The 25,056-nt window shown below is 39.8% G+C and overlaps 1 protein-coding gene across 3 annotated transcripts in view; it reads left to right on the forward strand.

The window, feature by feature from the left end:
• Positions 1 to 12,443: 12,443 nt before the first annotated feature.
• The window catches only part of LOC118711147, a 78,498-nt gene continuing 65,885 nt past the window's right edge, over positions 12,444 to 25,056 (forward strand). For 2 of the 3 annotated variants that reach the window (XM_045576557.1, XM_045576558.1), the window contains exons 1-5: positions 12,444 to 12,721; positions 17,162 to 17,262; positions 18,790 to 18,859; positions 21,843 to 21,973; positions 24,554 to 24,642. In XM_045576557.1, the coding sequence (XP_045432513.1) occupies positions 12,511 to 12,721; positions 17,162 to 17,262; positions 18,790 to 18,859; positions 21,843 to 21,973; positions 24,554 to 24,642 (602 nt within the window). In that variant the 5' untranslated portion in view covers positions 12,444 to 12,510. The remainder of the gene's footprint in view (positions 12,722 to 17,161; positions 17,263 to 18,789; positions 18,860 to 21,842; positions 21,974 to 24,553; positions 24,643 to 25,056) is intronic. The other variant, XM_036424111.2, reaches the window with a different exon arrangement.

The raw sequence follows: 25,056 nt of genomic DNA on the forward strand, positions 1-25,056 counted from the left end.
GCTCCAGCAGTCCCTTTATGTAAGCTCTGAGGATGGCCAGGATGGCCTGCCAGTGGCTGAAGCTGATCACGGGACCTTCTTCCCGGAAGGTGGGGGAAGTCTTTCTCATCTCTTTTCCCCCTCATCCTGGCTCCCAACCTATGTTCAATCAGGTTCCCAGATTTTACACACAGGTTTAAGCTCCTCCTTTTGGCCCAGCTCAACCTTTCTCCTCTGCAGCCAATTCATCTGCAAAGGCTAGTGAAGCATTAGCCATTGCTAGGAGGAGGGAGGGACGCCTGGGAGTTTGCATGATGCAACCTCTTCCAGTATTCGGCAGACAGCAAACACGGACAGCTGGCCTCCTCCACCAGAACAAACCCTGACCTCCGTCCGAACAGCCCAGCCCAACCTTAAGATGGAGCCTGGTACCATATCCCAAGTCACCGAAAGCTCTTTCTTAGCCCATGGATTAGGAAACATAATTATTTTTAACCTGTGCCTATGGCAGGAGGAGACTTTGCTTTCTACCAGGTCCCAATGTGTTAATATTTCCAGAAATAAGTGACACTGGAAATACATTCTTCCTGGCTCTGTGTTGGCCGTTGTCTTTTCTTACTTTTTAATTGAGATATAGTTGACATATACCGTTATATTAATTTCAGGTTTAAGACATCACGATTGGGTACATTGCAAAATGATCACAACCATAAGTCAATATCCATCACCACACCTAGTTGCACAATATTTTTTCTTGTGATGAGATCTTTTATGATTTACTCTCTTAGCATCTTTCAAATATAACAGTGTAGTATTATTATGTATAATAATACATTGTCCATTACATACTCAGTAAATAATTAATAATTATGACAACAAGGTGAATATATCAAATCCAGATTTGTGGCCTTTTCTCTCTTTCTTTAATAGTTCCTCTCTCTGACTCACCAATTATTGCCAATCACATCATCGGACCACCCGCCAATTAACGTCACAGTCTTCCTCATTCTCCTTACCCATGTATCTAGTCAGTTATTAAAGCTTGTTGTTAGAACTATCTTCACAGTATCATTTTTATTTTATCGATATTCCTCCTATTTCCACTACCAACATGCTAGGGGAGACCCCTTTATTTCTTGTCCACACTGCTTGTCTACAATGCCGGCTGACTGACCTCCCTTCCTCCATTCCAGTCACTTCCTGCTCCAAACCATTTGTCATAATGCTGACAGATTGATCTTCCTATAATGCAGCTCTGATGATGACAGTCACCTGATCAAAAGCCTTCAGTGACTCCCTGTCTCCCACCATAATGAATGTAAACACAATTGTCCCTTCCCACCTGTGCTGTGTTTTCTCTCGTGGGATCACATAACATCCCCTTCATGTGCACCACGGAGTACGCTCAGACTGTGTTTCTCTTTTTACATGTACCGCCCTCTGCCTGGATTGCCTTCATACACACCCTTGCATCTCCACCAAATTTCTATACAATCTGAATGTCCTATTTCATGATTCCTATACTCCCTTCAAAACAAAACCCAAAAATTCTAGGCCACAGCTCAGCCTTTTTCATAGCGTTTATATATAGAAATCTTGTATTGCTATGTATTTGCAGTATGTGCCTCATTAGATGCTAAACTTATTTTTATCACTACTGCACCTAGCATAAGAATATTTAACACTCAGTAATGATTGGTTGATATTGAATTGAATTGGGCTGGACCTAAATCTTTAGAGTTAACACTTCTAATATCTCTCAAAACTTCCAAGTGCAAAATTAAGTGACTTTGGCAAGGATAATATGTAAAGATAAATAAATGATCAATCAAAAAAAAAGCTATTGATAAGGTGGTTGTATAAAAATTACTAATTAGAAATCAATAACCATTTATAATAATAAAAGGGTAATATGCTAATTAGACTGAACGTCCTCGATGTCCTTCCTTCCGGAGAAAGCCGCAGCAAGTAGGGGCCAAGGCAGAGGCGGCAAAGGCCTCGGCTGCAGTGGCAACGGGTGGAGGCTGGAGCCAAGGCCCCTTGCTTGAATTTCGTGCTTTGAGCCTCTAGTTTTCTATATACAGTCATCACACTTATAATTTCAACCACACACATACAACTAGATAAAATATCTAAGGAAAAATTTAATAAGCAAAAGACAGAATCAATATCATTAAAAATTTCAAACAATACTTTAGGGTTATAAAATAAGAATTAGAAAAATGAAAATCATGCTCTACTTCTAAATAAAAAGAATCAGTAAAAATATCAGTGATTTCCATAATTTGGAACTGTATTAATGTTCCAATAAAACTATAAAATTTTTTTCTTATTATTTTCTTCCCTTTTTAAAGAATTAGCTTAGCTGTTGCTAAAGCTCAAATTTAAAAAAGAGAAAATCATCTTGGAAAATTCTAAATAAGAAGAAGAATGAGGATAAGAATATCTGTCAAATATGAAAGCATATTATAAATCCAAAATATTTTAAACAATATGATACTGGTCCAAATGAGCTGGGTAAATATTATCAAGATATAGGCCTAAATATATTTTGGTGTTTAGTATGATAAAGTTGGTATTGCATATCAGTGAAGATAAAAAAAATTATTAAATATGTGGCATTAGTATGGTATTAGAACAACTGGGAAGTTATCTGGGGGGAAAAATTAAGTGGTATGCATACCTAACTTCTTATGCCAAAATAAATTACATATTGAACACATATTGAAATGTAAAAGAGGAATCCACAAAAATACTAGAAGAAAATAGGAAACCATTGATACAATTGAGTATGGAAGGTCTATCTTAATATGACACAAACTTCCAGGAAAGACTAATGAATTTTAACAATATTAAAATTAACTTCTTCCCAGCCCCAAACAAAACAAAAAACCACTATATACAAAATCAAAGGCAACATACTAAAAGAAAACAGAATACATACCCACACATTAGCATACACATTGAATATCATTTCAGGATTACATTCTTTAGGATTACATGTTTGCCTCTGTGGAGAGGTGTGGAGCAGGAGAATGAAGGATAAGGTGGGAGAAAGGCTTCATTTGTCTGTATACTTAAATTTTTGACTATATGTTCATAGTACCTATGTATCCCTAAAATAGTTAAAACATTTAATAATTTATTTACTGAACTAATTATTTCTTGATTACTTTCTATTTGAATATAAAAGGTGACTAAGGAATTGCTTTTCAAGGGAAGTTTAACTCAATTGAAGAGACTATGCATAAGTAGTTGTTAAGAGCTGTAGAGTTTGAATCCTACCTGTACAACTTACTGTGCCATTTAGTACAAGTTACTTAACTTTTTTGAGTTTTAATATCTGCATTAATAAAATAGAAGAAATTATTGACAATAATACTTCACAGAAACTGTTACTGGGATTCAATGAAATGATGTGTTGAGCACATTGCCTGATTCACAGAAAATGTTAAATAAATGTTTATAAGGCTTATGAATTACCAAATGTTCCAAATTGACAATTGGAATTTGTATAAATAAGTATTTTATTTCATAGTATAGTAGAGTAACCATTATTGGCATATATGGCTCATGGGGACCAGATATTGTTGTTCCAGGTACAAAAAGTTGTTTCTAATCAATGGTTGCTACTAACTGCAGACTGATTTTGTAGTGCTCCATGGAGAAGAAAACATCTGACTGTGTAACTTAGGTGGAGACTCCACCTAAATTAATTCTACCAATCAAAGATGGAATGATTATAGACCTAGACTACACGCTTTGTGAGGTGTAATTACAACCAGAGTTCAAGCACTGTGTGCCAAATAGAGCCTACTGTCTGCCATTGTGGTTCTTCTTGTGGAAGACCGTAAAATATTGATTTATTGGATTTAAGGTAGCAATTCATCACTTTGTGTTAAATCTTACATAGAGAAAATACATAATCTCATATGCACAAGACTGATAAACACTTAAAGAAATTGGAAATTCCATCTTATTCCATGTTAGTAATACTTGTATTTTTGGCCTTTTGCTGACTTGTGTTGGAATCTGAGATGTGGTATCATAACTTTAAAGAAAATATTTACTTTTTACCATAATCTCAAAGTGTAAATCAGAATCCTATTAGGTAAGATGTTCTCTGAGAGAAAATGGCCCACAGTGATTTAGTGACCTAAATTGGCCCTGCTTTCAGACACTAGGTTTTTTACATTTTAACTACCTGTTCTCTTCCAGGTTTGGGCCATTTTTTTCCTCTGATAAATTATAAATGATTAACAAATTCCAGGAGAAAAAATATTTCTTAAATTTCCTCTACTTCTAGGTTGTTTTCAGAGAAAAAAAGCACAAATAGTATGTAAGCCAAAATAATCATTTAATTTAGTTCAGAGGTCAAGGAGCTTGTTTATTAAAATAATAATTTCCCAAGTTATCTACCAGCCACTTGTGTTCTGATTTGAAAATATAACATCTACTGCTAACAGTCTTCATGTACATTAATAAGTCACTCTACGAATCTCTTGTGTTTTGTTCATTTATGCTCCCAAGTTATCGCTGAATTCAAATTTGATTTGGTAGAGTTACTTTAAATTCTTGACCTGGGGAAAATGATGTAGGCCTGAAGGAATAACAGAAAAAAACACCAGTTTTGAGCATCTTCTTAATGCTCATGGTCATGCTGTAGTTTAGTTATTGCTATTTTGCATGGTCTCTCATGTAATCCTCAGAACAAGCTTAGAGGGAGATATAGTTATCTGCATCTCTTAAATGAAGAGGATCTTTGAGAGGTTACAGTGATATATGCAAGACCACTGTTCCAGAACAGGGATTCAGATCCTTAGGCCCAATGCCTGTACTCTCAATCATGCTTCTCAATATGATCACAAAATACTTCTTTATCTAAGGTAGCATACAGATACAAGATGTTACTATGAAAACAATTCATGGGTGGAAAGAGTTCCTAGCAGAGATTATGGATTTTAAAATATGATGTGTTTATGTATATATGTATATGAGATTATATGAACATATATTTGCATCTATCTAGGCCTATCTGATATGCCTCTCTAGCTTCCTCTTTGCGTTAGAAACAAGGTGGTTGGATGGTCTTTTACAGTCTTTCTCAAATCTGAATTTTAATTGTTTTATGATGTTTGTATTTTCCGTCCAATTATAGGCAGAACCAATTTTTCAATACTGACCACATGGTTCAAGTTCAATAAAATTAGATGAACTGAATTCTCTCAGTACTTTAAAGAAAGATACATCCATCGGAGGTCCCAGGAAGCTTGACCCAAGGCTGACAATGATATAACCATTTTTCTAATAAATAAACTATTTATAGACTTAAGTTAAATGTATACTGGTAACCTGACACCTTGGAATTGGATTTCCTCAAAATAGGCAGGAAGAAAATGATTTGTTGGCAGTTGAAAATCAGTCCAACTTTACTAAAAATATCCCAGTAAGGGAAACAAGTTATCTGTTATCATATTTGCTTTGTTTATAAAAATAACCCAAGGAAAGTGAAAATGAAAATGTTTTTTGAGTCTGTGAACAATATGCTGGGTTTTGAGCTTCTGAACTTTATAAAGCTCCATCAGATGTACCAGCTGGGGCATTGGACCAAGGGGCAGGGGTGCTTTGGTTGAGATTTAGAAAGTTAAGCAAGCCAGTGCCTAGAACAAGAAGGATTGTCCCAATCAGAATAACACCCACAGACAAAAATGGCCAAGAATCAGCCGTTTTTAATACTAGCCAGAAATCAAGGAATGCTCTGAGATTGAGACAAATTGGAATGGAAAAGTCAGATTTAAGGGTTTGCTGTGCCAATTAGTCTGTTACTGAGTTCTTGGTTTGTTTGCTTGCTTGTTTCTAGCTTCACATAAATTGCAACTTGAAACAATTTTCATCACTAGATGTGATCAGCAGAATAATTACAAGAGTAAGTGTGGTAACAACCAAATAATGTTACATTCCGCTGTTTGATGAAAATTCTCATGATCTTCTCAAATAAAGAATCTTTGAGGGGAAAAATTATATAATATTCCCAAAGAAAGAGGGAAGGTTAGAAGAATAGAAAACGTTATTTATGAGGTCAATAAAAAGACACCTTAGTTTAATGGCCACCTTTACTTTAAGCTTCCATCTTGAATGAAGACAAATTAAGTATGTCTTGTATCTCTGTGCTAAATTCTAACTATTTGGGTTAGTTTACTATCCAACTGTGATTGCACTTATAGTACTTTCCATTCAAAATTAAATCCATAAAAGAATACTACGCAGTGTATAAAAGTTAACTTATTGACATTTGGGAGGACCTTGCTTCTTCCGCAAAAGATTACCCTTCTTGAAGTGGGGGTTGCTGTGTGTGCTTTACCTTGAGTGGTGGAGCAGTGACCTCCACTTGGGGAGCAAAGGTGCGATTTGTAAAAGCCCAAATATTTACGGAAGTTTTGCAAGGAAGAGCAGAGTGTCAACCACATTCTTAGTTGATAACTATTGTGCCAGTAGGTTCCTGTAAAGTGGCCTTCCTGCAGGACTAACTGGGACATGCTCATCTGCAAAGAAACAAAATAAGTCAAAATTTAGAACACAGTGTTTCATTTTTTGACAAACAGCAAGGAGGAAATTCTGTTTACCCACATCCAGGAAACCACTTGCTTAGGCACACAGCCCTCTTTTCAGAAAACTACCTGATAATCTTATACCAACACTTCCTGTGGATCTCATCCAATGTGCTTTATTACGTTAGTTTCCCCATGATCACTTAATTAATTAACATGGCACCATCTCATTGTGGGATGGAAGGCTCCTTTTTTTCATCCCTTTTTCATATCATCCTGAAATGAACTGCCTATAGCTCCTATAGGATTCTCCTAGGAAAATTCCCGAAATAATTCTTACTCAAATATGCACCCCCAAATTGGTTAAAGGCTACCCTGTTTCCCCGAAAATAAGACAGTGTATTATATTAATTTTTTCTCCCAAAGTTGCGCTAGGTCTTATTTTCAGGGGATGTCTTATCCTTCCATGCGCTAGGTCTTATTTTCGGGGAAACAGGGTAGTTACAAATTGTGGGGTTATTTACAAAGCTCATGGATGGCTCACTATTGCCACCTGCAGGCCTCCTGAAGAGTGGGCAGTTGGAAGCCAATATGTATATAAGTTTTTATTTGGGGCTGTTAGAGATTTGACAAATCCAGATAAGAGACAGAGTGAAAATAAAGTAGAGGAACCCTGTGAACGCTAGCCCAGTGTCAACAACCACGAAGCCCAGCTGACCACTATTGTCTTGGTCCGTGTCCCACGCTGGTGCTCTGATGATGTCATTCTCCTCAAGGACTCCTTAGCTCTTATCCTATTAAATACAAACTTCTCAGCCTCGTATTTAAGGTTCTCCACAAAAAATATGCTCAATGTAACTTATTAGCCAGATATTCTAAATGAGGTCTCAAAATCCCTTAAAATGTTAAGGTATTGTTATAATCAGCAAAAATAAATTAATGAAAATAAATTTTATGTAATCCCTAGGAAGGTAAGGCTTTTTATCTGCTGGTATCTGCAGCACTTAACACAGTGAACTCAATAAATATTTGTTGAGTGAATAAAGTGTGTTTTCATAAACCATTATTAAGTAGTAAATATTGCTCAAAACACTAAAATAAAATATTAAAATGCCATTTGAGACCAAGCACATGACCATTAAGGGCTTACAAGATCAGTACACCTGCCTCAAAAGCATCTGTCTCCAAGCAAAAGCTGTTCACAGATGTAACAAGGTCATCGGATGCCACAGGGCAGGGCAGTTGTGAAACTCGGACAAACCATGGTGACTCTTCTATGGCCCCATTTGAGTGGCCTCAGGAGCAGAGAGTCACGGTCACTGTGACTTGTTGACTGAAGGGGACCCCACGTGTACTTAATTTTTGGAAAACGAAAGCCAAACTGTATAACACTTTAAAACAAACCCAAGTTTAAATGGTGTCCATAAAATGGGCTGGGCAAATCCCAGGATGCCACAGCACTAGGAGGAATTTCCAAGAGCTACTGGTCACTGCTCTGATCCACTGTATGGAGTATATGGAGACAAGGCCACACACAGGCCTCTGAGCTACTCCCACGTGCCTGGAACCAAACCGTACAACCTTACCAAAGTTAAATAAAATACTGGGAGGTTTGGGAGATGAGAGGATTGGTAGAGTGTGTTTCAGAGCTCTGTCGGGCATTTGCACTAACGTAAGGGAAAGTGTTTAAAACACACAGGACCAGAGAGAGAGTATATGGTGAAGAAAGCCAAGGGGCTTTACCTGCCCCTCTCCTTAGGTCTGTCTGTCCTGGTCCCATGTTTAGCCCAGCTCACTCACCTATGTCCCATGCCAACACCACTAAGAGGGAGACCTGGCTTACATTTGGGAAGTTCCCACAAGGGTGTTTTTGGATCCAGGACCTTGGATTCCTCACCCCATTCCTCAACTATAACCTGCCATTAAACCTCAGACTTCCACATCTCTGTCTGGTGTAAGAAAACATACCACCGACTCCCAGCTTTGCCCCAATATCCTACCCTACTGGGGTGCCTGGTGTCACCTTCTACTTTCAGGAATCACTACTTCCTTCCTGCTCTCCCAAGAACAGGATCTGAGAAATTCATGTGTAGTGAAGCATGAAATACTAATCTGGCCTAAGGTGTTACTTTTACCAAGATTAGAATTTAAATCTGAGATAAAACTAGAACCCAAAGATATGAGCTTCTAAAGACAAAATTAGAGGAGACAGTCAACTATTGGCAGAGAATTATAGACTCAACTAACACAATTAGGTGACAAGAGTAGCTGTGTGAAGCAATTTCATGATTAAGAACAGTATTCTATTTCAAGTGCTTAGACTTTTCTTCTGCATGACTGTTTCTTAAAAATACTCCTTGGATTTTTATTCTGTTTTAAAATGCAGGTCCTTGCCCCCCTTGCAGATCTACTGATCAGAGTAGCTGGATATGGACCCCAGGGATCTGCATTTATGAGCCAGCTTCCCCCGTGGTTACTTTACTATGTGCAGGAGAGTAGAAGACCCACTGCCTCACACTGTAAAGGGTAATCACTCCTGCTTTACACAAGGAAGCTGATTTCTATTGGGCAATTTCAAAGATCATTCAATTCCTCTGTTACATTTTATACTGAAAACACACTGAAATTATTTATTGTTCCAAAAAGTTTTTTTTTTTTAAACCAAGCTGTATCAGTTTCTCCTATTTAAGTTAAAAATTAAATTTTTGGTATCAACTTCCTGACATCTGTTGCTAAGAGTATTGTTTTAATGCTGCCAAAAGAATGACAAATAGACTGGTTTCAGGCCCAATGACTTAACACATTGTAGAGGTCGTTACACATAGGAGGTGTACAAGAAATAGTTTGGAAACATTCAAGCATTTTATAGCAGTAGACTAGAAAAGACAAGTCTGTTTAGGAAAGAAGGGTTGAATTAGGGGGGAAGAGCCAAAGGAGGAAAAGGTCAAAGATAATAACTCAGAGGAAGAGAAGAGTTGATAATTAACATAAGTAGAAAAATTAAGAAGGAGGAACTGATTTAGGGGAGACAAAGAACGAGTCCATTTTCTAACATTGTAATCTTGAGCAGTACTGAAACCTCTCCTAGGTGATGGTATTGGAATGCTGAAGACAGGGCTTTGGGAATGAGAACCAATGCTGAGTCAATGGGAGGGTTGGCCAATATTTTACCTACAAGGGGAAATGAGGGTTTCCAAGAAGAAAAGAAGGTGTGAAAATCAAAAGGGCCTGAGGACAGAAGTTGGGAACAGAGTATAAAAGAACAGCAATGTCCCTGCCTCACGCCTCAATTCTACAGATAGGCCAAAGCCCTGGGGGCTTGAGTTCACCGATGTATCTGGGCCTTGGAATGCTTTCAAATTAAAGAATAATGAACACTATTCTATGGATGGAGAGTCCCTTTGCTGTTGGGTATATCTGATAATCTAGAAGGAGCAGTGGAGTAGTCACTTTACTTATTTCATATTCTAAGGAGCCAGAAGTAGGTGGATTGTCTAGTAATAAATGGAATTTGTTCATTATTTTGTGACGTTTACCTCCTAGTTGTGTTGAATTTCCTGAGAAGCTTGAAGGAATCTGTTGGATTGAATAGTAAATGGGTTTAATGCCACATATGTCATTGTTGATGGCTGTGATTACATAGCACTTACTGGAGCTAGTGATCAGAATATAAACAATCAGAAGTATGTTTTATTTAAGGCCCTATCAAGGGAGCCAGACTCTTCCTGATAAGTAATGTAACAGGGACACCTGCTGGTGAAGTTGTTTCATTCTTAGACAACAAAAGGCCCGGGGGTGTGGATACGTACTTATCTATGCAAACTGCCTCACAGATTCTTATAGGTAAAATATCCGACAACCCACTCCTTCTGTATGTGTATAATTGGCTGTCTGAATGTTAGATTCCTCTGCCTTTGTGCAGAGGGATGGCAATGTAGGAATAAGTCATCAGCCAGTCTCAATCACCAATATTCAAAGTGGATCAGGCCAGAACCCCGAACTCAGAATTTGAGTGTGACGTGCCTGAGAGAGACTTGGCCTGGTGGAGCTGTGGATTCTGGGAGTGTTTGGGTGTACTTCCTACTGGATCTTAGGATGTTATAGTAATAAGCCAAAGATGGCCCCGTATATTGGTTTCTAGGTTGTTGATTTCTTCACAGCAAACTGGGACCCATGAACTCAAAAGCCTGCAGGCACCAGCATCTAATTCTCATATTTAAAACACGCTCAACTGTTTTAAACACAGCACCAATAAGCAGACTTTTAGTTATTGAGAACCGGCCTGCTTTGCATACTTTGAGAAACTACACTCAATATTTGCTGGTCAAAGGTTGTGTCACTTTGTAGCAATTAAAGACCCCACTCTGCTGCTGGCCTGGCGAGCTCCCTGATCCAGAGACTCCCAGAGGGATGGCTGAGTGGCTGCACCTAGACAGGTGAGTCCACTCTCCCATCCCATCACTCCCTGGGCTGTTCCCTTACCTTCCTATTGTTCTGAGGGGTCGCCCTGGGCGGCCACAGCCTCTGGATGGTCCCAGCCTCTGCGTGGGACTCCTTTGTCCCGCTCCTGCATGCACACTTGTCAAAGTGTTGCCCAAATAAAGCTTGCTGTGTGCTCCTCCCTCCTTATGATCATACGGTTTTTCCAAGATCAGCCCCAGAATTGCCGGAACTCACTACATTGAGCAAGATAGGCCTTGCCTCCGTGGGGAGAAAGAAATGAACTTCATAAACTGAAATAAATCAAGTTGTTAATTTGGTCATGGTCTTACACATCCTCTGTGCCTCTTTTTGGTGCTCTTATTCTTCTTCAAATAGTTACAATGTTCCCAAAGTAGGAGCAAAAAAGGGTTTGGTGGTACCGGTGCCCCTGGTTATGCCTTCCCAAATCATCCTGGGGGCCTGGCCCCAAAAGGGATGAAGCTCACATGGGAAGGCCCTTTAAGTATGCTATGCCCAACTCAGAGAGGAGTTGTCCCAGCTGGCGGCAAACCTGCTGGACCTTAGGGTGGCTCCGAGTTCAGTCTCGGGCCCCCTTATGGCCAGGGGAGGGCAGGAATGGTGGGGCTACTTGAAAAGACCAACCCACCCAATGTTAAGCCTGAGGAAGGACAGGAGGGACTGGGCCTCAGTATGTGAAGTTTATGAAGTGTCACACACTTCGTAGGCAATTTCTTCTCCTCATGACTCGCATCTCCCCTTCCATAGTAGTTAAGGATCAAACTGGCTGCTAGTGTCTTGCCAGCACCAATTTCTAGCTCCATTACTAGCCTCACTGTGCCTAAGTTTCCTTGCCTCTAAGATGGAGACAATAGCAGTACCCATCTGGTTGGTTTGTTGTGGGGATTACATGAGATCACTATTATTATTATTATTATTATTATTATTATTATTATTATTAACTGGGGAGTGTACCCTGAGAGCCGAGAGTGTGGATGTTGGAGCCAGACTGCCTGGGTTTCAATTCCAGCTTTATACCTTCTAATTGTGTGTGACCCTGGGAACTTACTTCGCTGTGTCTTGAGTTTCCTCAGTTATGCACTGGGGATCATTGCATTATCCACCTCACTGGGTTGTTCTATTTAATGTGTTAATAAATATTAATTTAATATTAATAAATATTAAAAATGTTAAAACATGACCTCAAAAGCCTACAACGTAAATAAAATGAATAAAGCTCTTAGATTAGTTTCTTCACTGGCCTGGCTGTCTGTAGAAGGAAAGCTGGCGTTGGTGTAAGTCTCTAGCTCCTTCTCAAACTCAGAATTTGAAAGGGAATGGGAGTTGAATCAGCAACCCTTCTCTTCTGTTTCGTAGTGATGATCTCAGTCGCTGGAGCTGCAGCCCTGGGCGGCAGGACCAGGACCCCGCGCGGCTCGGGCTGCGGCACGGGCGGGACGGGGCCAGGAGGGGGCGCGCGGGGCAGGGTTCCTCCCCGGAGCGAACGCCAGGGCGCCGGGCTCTCGGGTGTGGATCAGGCGCCATGAGCCCTGTCGGGCCGCTGTGCCAGCTGCGGGCGGCAGTGCGGCTCGGGCTCTGGCTCGGGCTCCCGCGGGCGGCCGCCTGGGGCGCGGGGCGCCGGGCACTGGGCACGCGTGGGGCGCAGGCCGGCGCGCACGAACGGCCGGGGTCGCGGGGCTGCGCCGTGCGTCTCGGCTGCGCCTCGGCCTTCTGGGGAGACACGGCGGCCGCAGGTAACGGGACTGCGATCCGCGCGGGCGATCCCGCCGCCGAGCCCCTCTGCGCCCGCTTCCCCGGGAGGGGAGGCTGGCAGGGCGGCGTGAGGGGTGAGCTGCAGCCCCGGAGGGACACCGCGTGCGGGGATTGGCTAAGGTGACCATACGTCCGGCTTTTGTCGGGACAGTCCCGATTTTTAAATTTTAAAATTGTTAAAAGTTTTAAAACGCCGCGGGACAGATTGTTCAAAATCGGGACTGTCCCGCCAGAAGCGGGACGTGCGGTCACTTTAGGATTGTCTCCCGGAGTCAGGGCGCTGGGAACCCTGGAAGGGTTCGAGCCCCGCGACCGGGCTGTCCTGCGCCCAGCGTTCCAGCCTCGCGGCGACCTTCCCCCTCTCCCTGGGCCGAGGGGGCCGGGTGGCAGCGCTGGCTCCGCCTCTCCCTGCAAAGTGCCCGCCTTCCTCTCTCTCCTGGAAACTTCAGCCACTCCCTCCCTCCACCCTGAGTAACAAGTTAGTTTAGAGCCCATCAGTCTTTTCCTCCACCCTTCCCCGTCTTCCCTTTGGGACGCTTCACTTTGCAAAATCGTCCCGCGAACTTTGGCAGCGGACTTTGGCAGTGACTCCTTGGTCGTTGATGGTTGTATTTGAGGGGAGCAGTTGGGACTGTGAAAACGGGCATCAAAGGATCTCTAAATGGTTTAGGACGGACTCTCTTGTGCCTTTTGCCCCCTAGAAATGTGTTAGAATTTTTTAAATCTTAAAATGAAAATGTAATTTAAAACGAAAACCTAAAGTAAAAGTGTTTTCTCCCTCTCTCTCCTTTTGGGCACCTTGATAAAGAAATCAGGTGTCCCTAGTTGCATAGAGCATCTACCTGCTGACTGAAGAGTCCCAGGTTGGGGTTGGATTCCTGTCAAGGGCACGCTTACCTTGGTTGCAGATTCCTCCAGGCCTGGGCCCTGGTCGGGGCTCATGCAGGAGTCAACCAATCCATGTGTTTCCTCTCACATCGATGTTTCTTTCTGTCTTTCCCTCTCTCTTCCACTCTCCCTAACCACCAATAAAAAAAATATCCTCAGGTAAAGATAAAAAACAAACAAAAAAAAAATCAGGTGAAGAAAAGAGGGTGGGGAATCAGATCCCATTATTCAAGCCCTGCTTATACGTAGAGCTACCGTAGTAACATATGGGCATTGGGCCTGGGGGGATTTATTGATCAACTTATTTACATGGAAGTCACCTAGTGAAATACTATGCCCAGAGAATTCCCTTGGAGGAGATGTAATCATTTCACAGGGCTTGCTGTGATTACAGGGTCTGCCTATTTCATTTTATGTGAAGGGTATTGTCTCTGCCTCATCGTCATAGTGCCCTGCAATTCCAATACTGATGTTTATTCCTTTTTGGTTAAGGTCTTAATGTTCTTTTAGAGGTCTCCTTCTGCATCACAGTCAGCAAGGGGAAGTTGACATCATAATATGTTATTGAAGAAGGGCCTGCCCTGGGATTCAAGAAACATGACTCACTTCTGAAGGCTTGTGTTCATTGTGGGTTCTGGGCCCAGGTCTGCTGCTAACTAACAAATGACATGTGATCTTGGTGTTCAATTTATTTAATCTCTTGGAACTTTGTTTTTCTTTTCTTCTTTTTTTGTTGTGGTTATTAATCCTCACCCAAGGATATTTTTTTTAATATATTTTATTGATTTTTGTACAGAGAGGAAGGGAGAGAGATAGAGAGTTAGAAACATCAATGAGAGAGAGTCATCGATCAGCTGCCTCTTGCAAACCCCCTACTGGGGATATGCCTGCAACCAAGGTACATGCCCTTGACGGGAATCGAACCCGGGGCCCTTCAGTCCCCAAGCCGACGCTCTATCCATTGAGCCAAACCGGTCCCGGCCCAAGGATATTTTTTCCATTAATTTTTAGAGAGTGCTAGGAAGGGAGAAGAAGGAAACATTGATGTGAGAGAGACATACCGACTGGTTGGGGCCGCATAGCCCCAGTTGGGACCGGCCTTCTGCATCCTCCTGCTGGGTTCAGGGATTGAACCTGCAACCAGGTACATGCCCTTGATCAGGAATCGAGCTCGTGACCCTTTCCTACACGGGTCAGTGCTCTAACTACTGAGCATGCCAGCCAGGCCAGAACCTTGTATTTCTTATTTCAGAGAAGCTGGGACTAATAACCTCCACCCATTTAGCCAATGGCTCCTAATTGAGGAGTCAATATTGGCCCTCCTATTCCTTGACCTATCAGTAGTAGTAGTAACTAAATTGATCACTGTCTCTTTAAAATGTTTTCTTCTTGAAGTCTCTGGAAGTTTTCCTCCTTCTTTCCTGCCCTTTCCTTCCCAGTCTCCTTGACTAGTTCCTCTTCTTCTTAAAAGCTAATGTTTGAGTGTCCCAGGCATAGGTGCTCTCCTCTATAATATTTAACATCAGTACCTTGGAAGAGTCTATATTTATGTCTCCAATGTGGACTTTTCCTGCTCTAAAACCCATGTTAGGATATCCAGCTGCCTTCTGAGGCAGCTGGATTTTACCACTTGTGCCTGTTTCGGTTTTGCACAGTTGGTGAACATCTTGGCATTAAGTCCCAAAGTGAGATATTTCTTCCTTCTCTGAAGTCACTGATGGAAGATTCTGTTCCATGTGCTGTCTGTAGAATGGCTTAGCTGGAGATTGATGGACATTTTGGATGGTTTCCCCGAAAATAAGACATCCTCCAAAAATAAGATCTAGCGCATGGAAAGATAAGACATCCCCTGAAAATAAGACCTAGCGCAACTTTGGGAGAAAAAAATTAATATAAGACACTATCTTATTTTCGGGGAAACAGGTACGTATCCCAACATAGTTGCTTGTGATCTTTCTGAGCTCACCTGTCATGGAGAAATACTAGTAACATAGCATTAATTATTGGGCCCCTTATCTTTCAATAATTCTCCTATTTTAATGTTGTTGTTTTTTATGTACATCATTTCTGAGTTTACTCTTTTATGATGGTAAGAGCCATCTATCTGTCTTATATGGTACTAGAGGCCTGGTGCACAAAATCGTGCACCGGAGGGGGTCCCTTGGCCTGGCCTGCAGGGATCGGGCTGAAAATGGCTCTCTGACATCCCCTGAGGGGCCCCAGATTGTGAGAAGGTGCAGGCCAGGCTGAGGGACTCCACTGGTGCACAAATCTGTTCACGGAGCCTCTAGTATGTATATGAGATTTTTGGTTAATCTCTTCCCGCCCTTCCACTTCCTCCTTCCCTCTGAGATTCATTAATCTGTTCCATATTTTCATGCCTGTGGTTTCTGATCCTGCATCGAGCGTCATAGCTATTGGTCGGATGGTCACTTAGTAGGTGCATTATACTGGGAAAAATAGGTAAATGACTATCTCAATAATTAATAAATACTTCCAACTCTTTATTTTATGGAGTCATGCAAGACTTGGCTTGGTCAAGTCCCTAACCTAGTGGAAAATGTTTCTACTTGTGAGAAACCTTTGCATAGAATATTTACAGTATGTTTTAGGAATTTCACCATGCCAGAATAAAGAATTCTGTGGCAGTTAATAAGATTCAGGGCTTAAGTAATCCTTGGGTATGCCATGATAGTTTATGAAAATTGAGAGATATGAAGAAAGATATGAAGAAACCTTCGAGAAGAGCTGATTTGAAATGTACTCTCATGTAAACAACCAACTTTTGCTAAGAACCATCAGGTACAAAGCTGACGACAGGGACACCAGATTCTGACAAAGCTCCTACCCTTAAACACACACTCTTTAGGAGGACAGCATATCTTATGATAGCATTTTTCTTTAGACTTTTATGTCTCTTGTGTTTTACTTTGAGAATTGCCTTCAAGGTTTTTAATGACACAACCAGTTATTTTAGAATAACGGGAGGAGGATACCAGTAGCTTGGTAAGAGCAGATTTTAGATATTCCCTTTGACCTTGCCTATTTCTGTCATACCAAAAGCTGTGAGGGGAAAAATTTATATTTGCCTGAATTGATTATGACTTTGGAATAGCAAAGAAGATTTACACCCGATGAATTGGAAATTTGTCATTTCTTTTTACAAAGAGATCCTTGCCATTTGAAGGGAATAATAAATTCGGAAGAGCACTAAAAATGGGGAAATCGGCTACCACGGCTGCAGATATTTTTCTGCTACCCTATGATAATTTACTTTTCTTTTAATCATCATGAAGTGTGTGGATTATCACCCCAGTATGGCAGAGCTTGGATGTTAAGTGCAGTGACCAAAATCTCATTAAGCTGAAAGGGTTCCTAGGGAAATGCCCACAAAACACATATGCATATGTGTGCAATTTCTGATTTTGGATAATGTGAAGAAAAATGCAATGTCATTCATACTTTTTAAAAATGTTGATTAAATTATTGTTAAATTTAAATTTTAGAAAGTAAATTACACTTTGTGCTTCTAGTTCCTCAGCTACTATATGAAGAGAAGCTGGATTATTTGGTTTTTGATTACCTCTCAGAGATAACTATGTGCCTCCTAACTGCTGCCAAAATAAAATCACCTGTAAGTTAATTATTGTAACTATTTAATTATTATTGTTATTTTTTAATCTTTATTGTTAAAAGTATTACATATGTCCACTCACTCCACAGCCCCTTCTAGCCCACCACCACCCAGGCCTTTTCCACACTGTTGTCTGTGTCCATGGGTTATACATATATGCATACAAGTTCTTTGATCTCTTCCCACCCCCTTATTGTAATCATTTTAATTACCATGAAATGATACATTAAAAGATAATTACACAAGAAAATGTTTTCATAAGTGACTTATAAAACTTTAAAATGTTAGGTCTCATTATTAGAAAAAATGTAAGTTGTTTGGTTATTTACTTTCACTTAAGTCAGAATTATCTTAAGGAACTACAGCTAACTGTGGAAGAGCTTTGCTCACAAAGATGGATGATGCAGCTTTATTTATAACATGCACAAAAAATGAAAGACCTAAATGGCCAACAATAAGGACATGGTTAAGTAAATGATGAAAGATCCAGACAATGAAATCCTATGTAGCCACTAAAATTATACTATGAAAAGCTTTATTAACATAAAAAATTGCTTGTGTGATCAATGACTTAGTCCTAACTTTGAAATATTTTTGTTAGATCCAGTAAATAAATTATTTTTGTTTTAATACATAAGGCTAAGAAATTGGTCCCAGGTATGGAATATCCCAGCAGAAATTCTAATTAGGCTGGAGGACCGTTTAAATCATGCAGCTTGTTAGAGAATAACACCAAATCTTAGTGTAGCTATGTCATCACCTTTGTGATATTTAGTTCATGTAAGCAGCTCTTTCACCTGGTAGAGTTAATTTAAAAGTGAATCCCTAGTCATGTAACTAATTATCTAGTTTATACTTTAAACTACTCCTACTCCACTCCACCCTGTTGGTGTCCTGCATCTGTTTCTATAATCTACCAAATAAATGTGAAAGGATTACCTTCTCTTGACAGTGTAAGGGTATGCTGAGGACATGTATAGTGTTGGGAGTTTTAGGGTTTTTTTTTTGTTTTTTTTAAAATATATTTTATTGATTTTGTACAGAGAGGAAGGGAGAGAGATAGAGAGTTAGAAACATCGATGAGAGAGAGTCATCGATCAGTTGCCTCTTGCACACCCCCTACTGGGGATATGCCCGCAACCAAGGTACATGCCCTTGACCGGAATCGAACCCGGGTCCCTTCAGTCCCCAAGCTGACGCTCTATGTTTAACTCCAAAAAAATCTGGAGTTAAAACTGCTATCGATCACAAAAGAAAAATGAGTTATTTGTTTAGTTATTCTCATTTCATCTATTTGATAATTATGCAGGTTAAGTTTATTTTTAATATCTTGTAGATATTTCTATTAATTTATTATAACTTCAAATTCATAAGGGATTAGTTCTTTTCAGACAACATAAATATTACAATTATTTAAAATTTAACTTAAAGTAGCCTTGAAAGTAATTAAAGGATTGATTAGTCTGTTGCCTTTGAGTTGACCAAGTACATTTCATAGTGGATAACATATTTATTTTTATATTTTAGGATTTGGGCTATGTTCCTGATTTTGTACAGATGGCCATGGCTCCATATATAAAGGACATTCACAAAAAAGGTAATTTGAAAAACGTTTAAATTATCTTAATTTTCTGTATTTAATTGCATGTCAAGTTTTAAGAAAGAGAGGATATATATTTATATATTATGTAATATATATTTATGTGTGTTTATGTAATACAGCTAAACATTTAAATACTATATTTATATTATATAGATTTAAAATATCCTTAAAAATAAATAATTAACTTAATTAACATTTAAAAGGCCTTATGAGCCATTTTGATGTGGTTCTGAGGAAAGAAGGCAGTTGTTATTAGGTGAAAGGATATTTAAAAATATAACCAGTGTTAACACACCAACATATTTGGGTTGATTTCCAGTCAGAGAGTTATAATTATACTGATTTGCACTCTCTCACTCTGGGTCTCTGTGACTCAGAGCAAATCTTAGGAAGATGTCTTGGGATCCATAAAAGCCGCTGACTATACTTGAACCAAATCTGGGACTCTGACCGCCTTGCCATAGTACTTTGATTTATTGGGCTAACAAAGAAAATCTTTTGGCATTACTGAGAATCTCTTAAGTACTGCAAATGTATCTCTGCTTAAGAAGGATAATCCCTTACAATATGTTGTTAAGATCTTTAAGATGGAGAGTTGTTGTGGTTTTTTTTTAATAGTCACTCAAGGATATTTTTCCACTGATTTTTAGAGAGAGTGGAAGAGAAAGGAAAAGACAGAGAGAAATACCAATGTGAGAGAAACACATTGATTGGTTGCCTCCTGCATGTGCCTTGACTGGAATCAAACCTGGACCCTTTGGTCTGTAATCTGATACTCTGGTGATGCTTTAGAAAGAAAAGGTCCCTTTCTTTGCCCTGAAGTCAGAATTTTATTTTGTGGGGGTTGCTCTCTGTTGGGGTTACTTGGGCAGCTTTATAACTGAGCCAAACCAGTTAGGGCAAGATGAATAGTTTTTAATAATTGCTAGTCTGATGTGGTTATTATGTACCCTTTAGTTTTATTGTTGGTGAATCTCAGAATATATGTTAGGAGGTTCTGTTTTCTAAAATATCATTATTTTCCTCTAGGGGGAGCTATATGTCCTTTTAAAAAAATAAGTTATCCTGAAAGTAAGGTACAAAGAAAGCAAGGTGTCAGACTTAACCAAAACTTCTTATGGACCTTAAATATTGGTAGCAAATTTGTTATTTGTATATTATCTTTCATTTTAGAATTATAAACTGTCAGTTAACACACAAGGGCCTCTACTACTGCTCTTGCTATCCGCTAAATATAGAGTTATGCATAATAGTACAAACAAGGTTGAAGATACTACTGCCTGGATGAGAGGGTGAAAATAGAAACAGGTTTGACGGAGGGAGTTTTAATCAATAAAAGTACTAGTTGAATCCATTATTGGGAAGGATTTATTAAGGAGCGAGAAGTGGGATTGGATATAAAAAAAAAAAAAAAGGAGAGTTGATTTAGGGAACCTTTGAAAGAGGAGGGATGGTAGAGATATAAAATGTGAGGGAGGTAAGAGGAGAACTGTTGAAAAGACAGAAGAACCTGATAGTGCAGTCACCAGAACCCAAAAGGGAGGGAGTTTTAAGAAAGTGTTAGTGGGGTGGAGGGAGGTGGGGAAGGAGGATGGAGGTAGATTCAGATGTACCTGAATAGGTTGAAGAGAGTGAAACAGATAAAAAATATACTTAGTTAGAAAGGGCATAAATTCGAATAGTTTATACTTAAAAATCACTCTTTGACCAGTTAATAGGGATAGTTCAGCAAAACATTCAGAGCCCTTCGCAGATTTTGGGTGATGGCCATTTGGCCGTTAACTACCCACACAGTCCTATAGAGTCTGACACCACAGAGGACAGCAGACAGGGAGTGGGATCCTCAGAGTTTTCATCCTGGTGCTGTCCCTAACAAGCTGCACAACCTTGGACATGTCACTTAGCGTCTCTGCACCTTAATTTCTTCATTTTTAAATGAGATAGTTGGATTTGGTCAAGATTTCTTAATCTGATGTTCAAGGCTAGGTGTCAGGGAATCTGTATGCCCCTGAAATTATAAGCAAAAGCAGCCTTTCCCCCTAAGCCTTAGGGCCTAAGGAGAGAATCCATAGTTTTTATCAGATTCCTCAAAGAATAATTAATCTTTAAAAGATGAGAACACCTGGATTAGGTGATCACTCAAGTCCTTTCTACCTTAGAATTCTGAAATGTTGACTCTCTCACTTCAGCCACTTAGTAGTTTTCCAGGTGGTCTATCTCAGCAAATAACTGTCAGACTTCAAACTAAAGATTAGGGTTTTCAAAATGGAATTGATTGGATCAGTTCCCTCTAGAGCAGTGGTTCTTAACTTTTCTAATGCCGGGACCCTTTAATACAGTTCCTCATGTTGTGGTGACCCCCAACCATAAAATTATTTTCGTTGCTACTTCAGAACTGTAATTTTGCTACTGTTCTGAATCGTAATGTAAATATCTGTGTGTTCTGATGGTCTTAGGCTCTACAGCAGCGGTTCTCAACCTGTGGTTCGCCTAAGACCATTGGAAAACACAGATATTTACATTACGACTCATAACAGTAGCAAAATTACAGTTATGAAGTAGCAACGAAAATAATTTTATGGTTGGAGGTCACCACAAAATGAAAAATTGTATTAAAGGGTTTCTGCATTAGAAAGCTTGAGAACCACTGCTCTGAAGGATTATTTAGAAAATCCAAAGAATCTTTAAAATTAGAACTAGTCATTTCTTTAATAGTCCACAGATATTTTTTATGAGGACCCAAGAGTTACATCTCCATTCACATCAGTCACCAGACGGGCATCTGAATGAGCGTATACACGGGAAGTGGCTTCAGCCTCTTAAATATTATATAGGGACGCCATTGCCTTTGGTATGTTTGCCTCCAAAGGGTAAAAACAAACAAGGAAAAACAGTGGGAAGAGAAAGCAGTCCTCTGAATGAAAACTGCTGATTGAACTTGCATCAGAGTGACCGCCGTGTGTTTCTCTTCTGGCAGGCGTGCGTGTGGTCAGCAATGCTGGGGGCACCAACCCTCTCATGTGTGCTGCTGCCCTGGACAAGGTGGCCAGGAAGGCTGGTGTGGATTTGAAAATAGCAGTGGTCACTGGAGATGACATCCTGGGAGAGGTTACTGACATCTATGTGATATACTCCTAAGCAAGAAGCCATCATGTCATGTGATGAACAATTGGGATCGTTTACCTTGATCTAATTATTGGATTTGGGTATAACTCTTCAGACTGAGCTCTAGAAATCTCTCTTTAATTTGTGTCACTTTAGTCTAGAAATTCTGGTATGTCCATTGCCTAGATTATCCATTTATGTTCATAAACCACTTATGTGCCTGGTATGAAAGATTTGTTGACTCACTGAAGACAGTGTTTAGAATAACTTTGGACCCTTCTTTGAACATGGAAGTGTAAGTTGATTTGTGCTTCTTACTAGACGTGAAGTTCATTTTTTAACACAAGTGATTATCTACCTTTCTAATCTTAACATTATTTTGGTTCCAGCTGGTGGATTTTGCTGCAGGTGATATATTTTGTGTCACAATAAGAAGGGAAATGAAATTATAATTTATTTATTTTTTAATTAACACTTCACTTTGAAAAGCTAGATGTTTCAAGCTTTTCATTGGTGCTGTTTTCTTAGGCTGAACTTGGCTGCCTGTGAAATTTAAAGGCTGTAAAATCTCACTTGTGAAATGCGAGCAATTTTTGTGGGCTCTTGGATACTTGTGCTAGCTGTCAGGAACATAAAAAAATCAATGAACTTGTTTGTTTGAGAGTAAACAGAACAGATCTGCTAATTAGCTTTATCTTGGTAGAGCCTTTGGCTTGCTCATATAGGCCTGCTAAATGTCCTCTCTGTGCAGGTTTAGATTCTTGATTTGTGAAAACTGCTGTGGAGATAACCTTGCAGAGCTGTCCTATTTCTGTGTAAATAGTATATTTTAAATTCATCTAAATCCTCCTAACTGCTGGGAGTGAATTTGCTACAATAACAGTCCACTGATTTTCTTCCTTCCTTTCTTTCTTTCTTTCTTTCTTTCTTTCTTTCTTTCTTTCTTTCTTTCTTTCTTTCTTTCTTTCTTTCTTTCTTTTTATTGACTTCAGAGAAGAAGGGAGAGAGGAGAGATACTAGTAGAAACATCAGTGATGAGAGAGAATCATTGATCAACTGCCTCCTGCATGCCCCCTACTGGGGATGGAGCCTGCAACCCAAGCATGTGCCCATGACTGGAATTAAACCCAGGACCCCTCAATCCACAGGCTGATGCTCTATATACTGAGCCAGACCAGCTAGAGCCGTTGATTTACTTTAAATATGATGTTACGTTAGCATGTGGCAGACTTCTGCTTTAATGATCCCAATGTGATGACAAATTCTTAAAATCTTATCCAAGAGAATTAAACTGTCGGCCTGTTTTCCCCTTATTTCCCCAAAGGAAAATAACCCTGAATGGATTTTCATTTGTTTGTAGAGATCTAACATGCAAACGGTAATACCTTGAAGCAGGTCCCTGCTTAGGACTATCAGAGTTTGATCTTTTATAGCCAAAACCCTGCCTACTGCTTTGAAATAGTAACTGAACACAGCGAAAATATATACTTGTCATAAGGAGTCACCCACTTTCATGTGCATGCATACGTTATGCTATATATTACAGCTATGTTTTGTAATAGATATAAAACACCAAATCCCTGTTGGGGACTTAAGGATGGAGCAGTCCCAGCTTTAACCTTTGGTGGTGAAGTTGCTTTGGCTTTGGCGCCACTCTGTGCTGTGGACGGACTTCAGGACAACAGAAAGGTCCTCCACTTTTAGAGCCTCGGGAGCTGATGGCATGTTCCTTTCATGAGTGACCATCTCTGCGCAGCTGTCGCTGGGGCTGTGGTGCTTTGTCCTATTTTAGCCTGAGCCCTTCTTTTGAGGGAGGAGGTTGTAGAGATCATACTATACCATGCTCTCTCCAGCGCTTTGGTGCTTGGCCTGGGAAAACATGTCTGCATTCGGAGTCCCTGAATACATCATTTCATGATTAAGGGGAACATGTATTGATAACTTTTATTCTGAACTAGTTGACTTGATAGGAAGCATGATTCTTTACTAGAGAGAAATCACTATTGGATCTTTCAAATTCTGCATGTCAGTTTGTTAGAACTAGGAGAGATTATATATGTATTTACACCAATCCTGTGCGATTGATACGATCAGTGTCCTGCTTTAAAAATGAAGAAACTCAGAGAAGCACAGGGAAGCTGGTGGTTTGCCAGGGGCTAGAGCCCACACACTTCACCAATAGGTTTCACTCAGCCTTTCTTGATTGGGTTCTTTGTCTACAAAATAGAGGTTATGACACCTGCCTGTCAGGGTTGTTTGGAAAACAATATGAAACATGATATGAAAAATGCCTGAAGTAGAATATACAGAATAATTTTTAAAATATATATTAATTTCTTTATCCCAATAATGAAATGTATAGGACTCTACTTACCTATTACATGTTTTTATTGTTTAGCATATACACAGGGTAGGGCAACAGTAGGTTTACAGTTGTGAGTACACAAAACACAATTTATTCTTCTATTATTTATTAATTATTGTATTATTTTCCATATGAACATTGTAACTCTACTTAATTGTATAATACAAGAAAGTTCTCTATGAATAAAGGTTTAAAATATTTTTGTAAAATATTAATAGAAGGAGGCTCTGCAAGGATCCGCTATCACAGATATGGAGAGTGGGAAGAAATTTCCAGACACCATTGAAAGCATGAATGTATACCTTGGGTAAGATCTTTTCTCTTATGTCCCTTGTTCCTCCCACCCTCTCTTCCATCCTTTCGAATATAGATGTGGCTTCAAGTGGTTGGCTATTTCAAAAGCCTTTTTTCCTAGTGTGCCAGGTAGCAGCAGAAACTCTTAGGAATATCCATAGGACTTTCTCAAGATCCACCATAGTTTGCAGCTCCCAGGCCAGACAATAGGCCTGAGTAAAGGAGGCAGACATTCTCTGACAACTGTAGCTGCTACAGTTGTCCTATCTATACCAGTAGCAGGACAGAAAGAGGAATTTAACTTTAAGCCTTCATAATGAAAAGTTTATGGCTGCTAATATTACCATTTTACATTGGCAAAAGCAAATGTAAGTCCAGACGTTCCCTCAAAAGAGGCTGCTCCACAGATGAAGCCTCACCAAACTTA

The sequence above is a fragment of the Pipistrellus kuhlii genome, unplaced genomic scaffold (genome assembly GCF_014108245.1).
Source record: "Pipistrellus kuhlii isolate mPipKuh1 unplaced genomic scaffold, mPipKuh1.p scaffold_m20_p_8, whole genome shotgun sequence".
Lineage (NCBI taxonomy): Eukaryota > Metazoa > Chordata > Mammalia > Chiroptera > Vespertilionidae > Pipistrellus > Pipistrellus kuhlii.